We start from the raw sequence: 9,883 nt of genomic DNA, 5'->3' as shown, positions 1-9,883 counted from the left end.
TTTTTTTTTTTTTTTTTAACTTTTTGTATTACTATATAGCCCAGGTTGGTCTTGAACTCCTGGCCTCAAGGAATCCTCCTAACTCAGCCTCTGGAAGGGCTGAGACTGCAGGTGGGAGCCACTGTGCCTCGCCAGATTTTTGAAATCAATTCACTTCTTCCACCCTGACCCAGCCCTCCTCGCTCCTGGATTACTACTTTACATCCCAGTTGGTTGAGCCAGTTGGTTGCCCAGACTTTCCTCCTTCCTAGTCAGATCTTTTTGTAAATGTAAGCTGATAAGCCACACCTTGCTTAAAATGCTGAAGGGCCTTCCAATTGCTTTCAGAATGTCACCCTCTTCCCATCACCAGGCCTGCTCAGTCTCCAACCTTCGCCTCCCACCGGCTCCTGGAGTCTACCACCCTCCTGGCTCTTCTGGAAAGGCACCCCAGGACATCTGCCCCGGGAACTGAGCCCAGAGCACTTCTTAAGCTCTTTGCTCAAGTGACCTTTATTATTTTTCAGGTCCAGCTGAAAGTCATTCCCTTGGGGAGGCCTTCCCCGCCCAATCTAACCCCTTGTCATAATCGCTCACAGTTCTTTCTTCCTCGTGTCTACTGTAGTGTATAACTGACTTGACTGCACCTCCAGACTGCGCCGTAGGTGCTCCCCCTCCACCGCAGCTTGTTCTGTTCACCATACATTCCCACTGTCTAGTTCAGCATCTAATACATAAAGAGCACAGTGTATATGTGTGGAATAAACGAATCAAGAGGAACTAAGCTTGTCCAGCATTTTGGTATTATTCAACCTTAATTCCCTGCAGAAAAGAGATTATGTTTCATTTGATGCAGTGAACCCACTGCACTATTACCTCCTACAACTTCGTCAGATGAGGATGCAGATGTGAATACAAACCCTGAATTCAGTACTATATTACTAGAAGTACTATTTACTAATTTCAGCCTTACTGAATATGAACGACCAAAACTGCTCCCCGAGAACCTCCCAAAAGAACAGATACACTATACCTGAAACACCTGGTGACTCATTTAAAGATAGGATATGTTCAAATATCAAAACGACAGAACAAACGTTAAGTAGCCTTAATTTAAAGGCAGAAACCATCAGTGAATGTTGCAGCAGATGAAGATCTCATGACGAAAAGGATTGGAACTTTTTCAGCCTCAAATGAACGAAAGTTTGCAGACAGAAAAGAAGGACGTTCATTAAGGTGCTGGGACAAGCAAATGTGCCCAGGAGCATACGCTGACATCATGGCTCTGTAGCCTGACCTTCAAGTTATGATACACAGACAAGGGCAGTGAAAGCAGTTTGAATGGAAGGCCACTGAGCTTTCGTCATTTTGATTTGTAACACTGTGGCATATAAACAGCAGCAGAATACTCTTGGTGTCTTCATACACCAATTTAAAATTTCAAATGTACAATTATTGGGAGAGGCAAGAGTATTTTCTTTTTATATTCCAATTCAAAGAGAAAACCTATAATGTCCAAATTAAAGATATAAAAACCCAGTAATAAAAAATGAATAAATCCTAGGTAGAAATACATGGAAGGTAATTAGCCTGCCACACAAAATGTAATGAAGTTAGGTCCAAAAATGTGATTTAGAAAGGGTACCCAGAAAAAAAATAGTCAGGCATGGCATGAGCCTGTAGTCCCAGCTACTCAGGAGGCTGAGGTGGGAGAACAGTTTGAGCCCAGGAGTTCAAGTTTAGCCTGGACAACATAGTAAGATCCTATCTCTCAAAAACAAAAGGGGGCAAACCTGGAGTGATACCAATCAAAGGGTAACAAATTATTTGAGGCCCAGATCACTATCTGAAAGAGAGCAGCACCTAATGTCTTTAACACCAGTGATTTTTTTTTTTTTTTTGAGACAGAGCCTCAAGCTGTCCCCCTGGGTAGAGTGCCGTGGCATTACAGCTCACAGCAACCTCCAACTCCTGGGCTCAAGCGAGTCTCCTGCCTCCGCCTCCCAAGTAGCTGGGACCACAGGCGCCCGCCACAACGCCCGGCTATTTTTTGGTTGCAGCCGTCATTGTTGTTTGGCGGGTCCGGGCTGGGGATTCGAACCCGCCACCTTAGGTGTACGTGGCTGGCGCCTTAGCCGGTTGAGCTATAGGCGCCGAGCCAACACCAGTGATTTTTAACTGGCGTGCCACAAGGGGATCTTAGGTGTGCCATGAAAAATTTTTAAAGATCATTAATTAAAATTAAATTATTTTTGAAAGAAGTTCAAAGCACAGTTAAGTATATTCTTTTTTACTCTTTTTTTTTCAGATTAACATAGTTTAAGTGTACTATGAAAATTTAACTATAGGTTCAAGGGTGCCGTGAGATAAATAACATTGAAAAACACTGCTTTACAGGGTAGCTTCAGTCCGTAAATAGACACATTATTTTGGTAAACAGTCTCAAGTTAGAAAATGTATTAGCTCATGCTCATAAAAGACAGTTGCCTCATGTCTGTTTTTATGAACTCTCCGGGACTATAAGAGAGAGACCTTTGTCTCTGCATCTAAGCCAGTGTGAATTCACTTTGTCTACGTGGACCTTTTCAAGGGCTTTTATTCTCACTACTCCTCCTTGACTTTCACTACATCTTCTCTTCAGGCACACTAGTCTCCGGAACATTGCTTTGAGCAGAGGTATCAGCAATATCTAGTTCTATTTTCAGCTCAGGAAGGAGCATGGGTAACCTAAGTAGGAACAGGAAAAAGGAAAATAAATGAAAAATCTGCTGCTGTATGTTTAGATGTATTTGCAATTGTATTTTATATTAGGCTGCTATTACTACAGAACCCCATCTGAAAATTCACCCGAAGGAGTAAGGAGCTGAAGGGAAGGCACCAGAGCTCACAGGTGTGTGTGTGTGGATGGATGGATGGATGGATGGATATTTTGCCATGGTTGTGCATGTATGTATTGAGACAGAGTCTCACTCTTGTTACCCAGGCTAGAGTGCTATGGCATCATAGCTCACAGCAACCTCAAACTCTTGGGCTGGAGCGACCCTCTTGCCTCAGTCTCCGAGTAGCTGAGACCACAGGCACCTGGCTAGTTTCTCCATTTTTAGTAGAAACAGGGTCTCACTCTTGCACAGGGTTGTCCCAGAATGTTAGGATTACAGGTGTGAGCCACTGTACCCGGCCATGGCTGTGTATTTATAAGCTTTCTTTGTTAAAGCAATTATAACTAAAGTATAATAAAACAGAAACAAACAATGGTTTATTTGATATGGAAGATAAGGGGATATAGGTATTGGATGGATTATATATTAATTAATCACTCTGAAGCCTGTGCTTTAAGCAAAGCACTTGTTTTTGCCCAAACACAGCAGATCACCAGGATCTGAGGAATTAATTATTCAAAATTCCCACCATTATGTACCATAAAGACTTCACACATAGGAGGGGATTTGTACTGGCTGAACCATTCAAATAATCTTTCAAATTAAGATATTAACAGAATGCTTCTTGCTCAGGCTTATTCTCTTTGAGGTCCTATTTAATACTTTATCTTTTTGTTTTTTGCAGTTTTTGGCCAGGGTCGGGTTTGAACCCACCACCTGCGGTATTATATGGGGCCAGTGCCATACTCCTTTGAGCCACAGGTACAGCCCTTAATACTTTATCTTAATAATGACTTTCATAAACCCCAGAAAGTCTTTTAGCTGGTGAAGAAATCTCCAGGTGAATTTCAGGCATACAAGGACTGAGCTTCCTTCTGCTGACCACCGCTGCCTGTGCTGTCTGTCTTTTGGGGCCAGAAAGCTAATGCTGAGGAGATGGTTCTAAGAAATACGAGCACTTAAGAAGAAAAAGTATTAATGCAATAGTCCTCGGGAGCTACCTAGTTTCATTCATTGAAATCAATACATAAAAGCAACATATTTAACAGCCAAATGTATTGGAAAAGCCTCACACCACCAGAAAAGAGTATGTTTGATCTGAGGAGATGACGGCGCTATTATAACAGGTTCAAGCCACACTTAGATGTCACCCAAAGTGACAGGACTCCAGAGGGCATCTGCACACACTGCCCATGAAGAGAAGAGAGAAGTGCGAGGAAGGAGAGTTCCCTGCATAAAATTGTAATTTTATGTGTCCTAGCATTCTGGAGTCCAATTCTCTGGGGCTTGAAATACACTCTTCTGTTGTGAGTGTGAAATAAAAGCAAGAAAAAAAAATCCTAAGGAAGGTAAGAGGAAGGAAATGCTCAGAGCCATTCTTTTGCTCATTTCTGCATTGAAGAAGTAAGGCAGGTTAGAATCCCCCATCTCCACTGGGTTTTCCATCAGCCCAACACAAATAAACAAAACATTCCTTGCCATGGGTTCTCAGAGTCTAGCATAATGGATCTAAAGCAGTTAAAGAGAAATCCAGTGTGTTCTGGGAAGCCATGGACTCTGACTTTGAGAACTTTGCCAACAACGACCTCACACAGAAGAGAGATCTAACCATCATTTTCCCTTCTAGAACTATCTGGAGCCAAGATACTTGAGGACAACTGCTAACTATTTAGGAGTTCATCTTTTCCTAGGAACATCAGTGCCAGCATTTCACCCAGCCCTTGTACTTCTCCCAGTGTCCCTCTGATGGGATATCCCAGAGGGCTGCTCAGAGTACAGTGTCCCCATACGGCTCTCAGCAGGCAGGTCTCTGGCAGGATCCAGAACAGAATGACATGAGCAGAGAATCTATAATGGTGAAATCTGGTGAGGCAGGAGCATGACAGCTACAGACAGAAGTGACTGAGGACATCAGCTGAGAAACTCATCTCTGATAAGGTCATTCTTGGGGAACCAGAAAGCATAGGGTGAAGCATAACATGACCCAGGACTGGGGATGAGCAGGGAAGCCATTGCCTTCCATTAATTAGCTTACTGGAAATGAGGAAAATTTGTACAAATCAAATTTTCCACACAATTCCCAATTTTGCATCAGGCGGATGAAGATGACTCTGCCTGCCTGGAGACGGTCAGTTCAGTGGGCTCTGCGTCTTGTACACCTGCCCCCTCCTCTCTCAGCATTCTGACATTATTGAACCCACTCTCCTCTCCTCATGGGTAGTGTGTGCAGATGCTCTCAGCCTAACTTTTAATTAAAATCAATTTTACTTTTGTAACAGGATGGTTTCATTTAATTCACAAAACAGAGAGTGAGCAGGTCAAAGCACAGACATATTCAAATCTGGAACTGAGAAGCTGATCAAGAAGGGAATGAACCAATCCGTAGTTGTAGATTTTCTATCCACAGCATCAGATAAACTCACATGCAGGACAGGTTCTACTTCAGACCTCTATAGTTTTAGTCTTTGATTCCCAGAAACAGAAAAATGCAAACTAGGCTAAAAACACAATTTCATGTACTTACTGATTCCTTGAAAGAGCTCTTCGATGTTAATGGCATTTTTTGCACTTGTTTCAACCACGAGGGCACCTATGGATTCAGCATATTCTTTAGCATCCTTCAGGGGAACCTCTCTGAAAAAAAAGTCAAACCCAGAGAGAAATGAATGGTCGTTTGTAAAATATAAATAACCCAAAAGACCAAACAAACAGCTGGTGTGGTAATGGTTCTTTTACTTTCCTATAGAATAATAATGGAATCGCTCAGCAAATATTGAAACCTAGTTTGGGTAAGATTTTTAAAGATATAAAACCTATCTCTGGCATCCATGCAGATAAGACATGCAGATATAAAATAGCACTCCTGGTCCTGGTCTCAAAGAAGGAAAGAATTTCAGAACAGAAGGGAAAATGAGACTCATTTCAAGTCTAGCAGTATCCATTCCAGGGTTCAGAGCCAGGGTTGATTTCATTTTTTTTTTTTTTTCTATAATGTGACTCAATATTAAAACTGTTCTGTGCACAGGCACATGTGCTTCTGTGAGACTTCCTACTTACCATCTTTCAAAAACCTGAGGAGATGGTGATGCGATTTGATAGTTTGGAATGAACATGGACCTAGCTTCAATGGCTGCCTACAGTGTGGCACACTTGGACTTTCAGCTATAAAAGGATATTCCCACAAAGATCTTAGGACATGAACTCTATTTAAATGAACAACCTAAAAAGACATTTATTGATCTGTTTTCAATGTGAAGATACTATGGTGGACCCAAAGGTAAAGAAGACACAGCTCAAGAAGGAGGGAGGGGTGGGGGTAAGGAAGAGCAGAGAGAGGGAAGGAGGGAGGGTGGTGGGGTCTTGGTGTGTGCCACACCTTTTGGTGGCAAGATATAATTGTAAGAGGGACTCTATCTAACAAATGCAGTCAGTGTAACCTGGTTTCCTGGTTTCCTGCACCCTCAATGAATCCTCAACAATAAAAAAAGAAAAAAAAAGAAAAAAAAAAAGAAGACACAGCTCCTATTCTCCAAGATTATTTGTGTATGTAGCAAATACACATTAAGCAGTGATGGCCAGTCCCTCTTTACAGGTACAAGGGAAAACCCTGGTCCCTGCCATCTGGAACCTACTACACTTTAGAGAATGGACAAACAGAGCACATCATGGTCACTCTAATTCATAGACATAAAGGGCAGAAAATGATGTGTTTTGATCAATGGAACCAGGAAGAAGCTTTGGAGGAGGTCACCTTAAATGTGGCCAGGAAGGGTGGGGTGCACACAGGTGAGACTCTGTAAAGGATCAGCCTGAGCAGAGGCCTGGCAGCAGGAGAGACTCATTCCTAGACATTATGAAGTCAGTGCTGCTCCCAGTGCTGCCTTGGGTGCCATGGAGGGTTTGCAAAGGGATGATCTGGTATCTGAATGCAAAGAATGCCAGTGTGGCTGGAGCTGGGTCGGGGGGAGGGTCCAGCAGAGGGGCCAGAAGACGCACCAAGCCCATCTCACTCCATGAGGCCAGTGACAGGACAGGAAGCGATGGAGTCAGCTCCAGAGTCTAAGAAAAAACAGTGCCCAGAATGGACTAGAGAGGAGTGGAGGCAAGGAGAAGAATCTGGAAGCTCCTTCAGTGCTACAGCTGAGGGATAGTGTAATCCTCCACTAGGGAATAACAACAAGGAAAAAAGTGCAGATACAAAATCAAACCTGAAGAGGAGAGTGAAGACACTGTATCCACCTCCACCCCCCCATTCCTGTACCCCCTTTAGATGCCTCATAGATGGTTTCAAAAGGTTTATAAAGTTACCAAGGAAATTCTACCTCCTTATTCAGATCCCTTACAGAACAACAACAACAACAAAACATATGAAGGACCTTTCAGATCTCAGCCAGACAAGCACCTGACTATGGCCCACTGTGTTCAAGGCAAGGGCCCCAAGCCTCTCAGCCAGGAGCGTGGGGACATCTCTAGAGTCATGCTGGTGAGAATCTGTACTTCCAAATCATAGGGGAAAGTATGTCCCTACATCTACCCTCTTTACTGTTTCAAACAGACAAGCTACAGGCCCATCACAGGAATTATTCTTGAAGTTTTTGGTGGTGGTAACTTTTACATTTAGAAGATTGTAGAAAAGGGCTTTTCTCCATTCAGACTGGCACAGTATCTTGCTTTTCATCTCTTCCTAGAAGTCTTTATGCAAAAACAGATAAAGCGTGGTCTCGTCTCTACCCAAACTCGGGCAAATGAGAGGAGGTGGCATCTACTTCCCTACCCCCTACCTGGGCATAAGCAAGAAAGTCCCAGAGAACTCGCAGCTGAGAGAACATTGAACTCACAGGTAAATGCTTCCTCCACTCTCTCGTCCCCTGCGGGGCAGAGAAGGGCAGAATAGGTTTTCCAGGATTAAGAAGAGGACAAAGTAGCTGCCAGGACACAATCCAAAGCCCCCACTTGAGGATGGCAGCCCACAGAGGCTGATTCTTTCACAGTCCACAGCACGGGACCATGCAATGGGAGAGTAAGAAAGCACACCCTCAGGCTTCTTCCTCCTTTAGAAAGGCTCCCATTAGACCACAGACGCGCCTGATGATACAGCCAATGCTCTGGCAGGGTGTGTGTAGCCCAACCCCCGGCTCCCAGCTGTCCTAACAGCACAACCACCCTCCACCACCCACACGCCACAGGATGTTCTTGCCATTTATTTATTTATTTATTATTTTTATATTTGTATTATTTTTATTGTTGTATCTTTTTTTTTGAGACAGAGCCTCAAGCTGTCCCCCTGGGCAGAGTGCCGTGGCATTACAGCTCACAGCAACCTCCAACTCCTGGGCTCAAGCGAGTCTCCTGCCTCAGCCTCCCAAGTAGCTGGGACTACAGGCACCCACCACAACACCTGGCCATTTTTTTGGTTGCAGCCGTCATTGTTGTTTGGCGGGTCTGGGCTGGGGATTCGAACCCGCCACCTTAGGTGTATGTGGCTGGCGCCTTAGCCGGTTGAGCTATAGGCGCCGAGCCTATTGTTGAATCTTTATTTTGTTTTGTTTTTGTTTTTTTGTAAATAGGGCCTCACTCTGTGTCCCAGGCTGCAGTAAAGTGGCCAATCACAGCTCACTGCAGCCTCCACTTCCTGGGCGCAAGCGATACTCCTGCTTCAGCCTCTGGAATAGCTGGGACTATAAGCATGTGCCACCACACCTGGCTATTTTCTATTTTTAGTAGAGACAGAGTTTCACTCTTGCTCAGGCTGTTCTTGAACTTTAATGATCCTCCTGCCTCGACCTCTGAGAGAGCTAGGATTATAGGCATGAGCCATCATGCCTGGCCCTTTCCATCTTTTTAGACAGAAAAAATATGGGGCCTAAAATAGTTTAAACTGTCAAATACTCTGGAGAAAAGGTGGAGTGTATATTCTACCTATAGGTTCTTATGAAGACTCCAGAGGCCAATGAAAGACCCTTTAATGTGAACTGAGATTAAAAGGACTAGCTAATCTTGAATCTGCCAAAATACATTCCTATTACTGGGGTATAATAAAAATATATACATTTGGTCTGTGCCGGGAACCAGGGGTAGAGCTCCTAAAACCCTCAGTCTCTGAGTAATGGAGTCTTTTGTTACGTATGGCTAACAAACATATGAAAAAATGCTCATCATCCCTAATTATTAGAGAAATGCAAATCAAAACCACCCTGAGGTACAATCTAACCCCAGTGAGAATGGCCCACATCACAAAATCTCAAAACTGCAGATGCTGGCATAGATGTGGAGAGAAGGGAACGCTTTTATACTGCTGGTGGGACTGCAAACTAATACGACCTTTTTGGAAGGAAGCATGGAGAACCCTCAAAGAACTCAAACTAGACCTCCCATTTGATCCTGCAATCCCATTACTGGGCATCTACCAAGAAAGAGGAAAATCCTTTTACCATAAGGACACTTGCACTAGACTGTTTATCGCACTCAATTTGCAATCATCAAAATGTAGAAACAGCCTAAATGCCCACCAACCCAGGAATGGATTAACAAGCTGTGGTATATGAATACCATGGAATACTATTCAGACACTAAAAGAGATGGAGACTTTACATCTTTTGTATTAACCTGGATGGAGGTGGAACACATTATTCTTAATAAAGCATCACAAGAATGGAGAAGCATGGATCCTACATACTCAATCCTGATATGAGGACAATTAATGACGGAGAACATGGTGGGGGATGAGGGAAGGGGAGAGCAGAGAGAGGGAAGGAGGAGGGAGTGGGAGGTCACAGTGTATGGCACACCTTTTGGGGGCAGGCAACAATTATAAGAGGGTCTTTACCTAACAAATGTAATCAATGTAACCTGTTCCTTTGTACCTTCAATGAATTCCCAATAATATATAAATAAATAAATAAAGATTCACCTTCAACTGTGCCCTATATGTCTCTTCCATTTGGCTATTCCCAAGTTGTACCCTTTATGATGGAACTATAATGTAAAATAAAAATTATAGGAGGCCATTTTTAAAAAAAAAAAAA

General features: G+C 43.3%; 1 protein-coding gene across 1 annotated transcript in view; it reads right to left on the bottom strand.

Annotated features, from left to right (window-relative positions):
• Positions 1-9,883, bottom strand: part of RAB31 (RAB31, member RAS oncogene family) — a 142,470-nt gene that overhangs the window by 5,048 nt on the left and 127,539 nt on the right. Inside the window, exon 6 of the mRNA XM_012812174.2 lies at positions 5,383-5,492. Coding sequence (XP_012667628.1) covers positions 5,383-5,492 — 110 coding nt within the window. The remainder of the gene's footprint in view (positions 1-5,382; positions 5,493-9,883) is intronic.

This window comes from Otolemur garnettii, unplaced genomic scaffold (assembly GCF_000181295.1).
Source record: "Otolemur garnettii isolate 467f Iridium unplaced genomic scaffold, OtoGar3 scaffold00193, whole genome shotgun sequence".
NCBI classification, from domain to species: Eukaryota; Metazoa; Chordata; class Mammalia; order Primates; family Galagidae; genus Otolemur; species Otolemur garnettii.
Note: the sequence above shows the minus strand (reverse complement) of the source record. Positions and strands in the feature narration are given on the sequence as shown.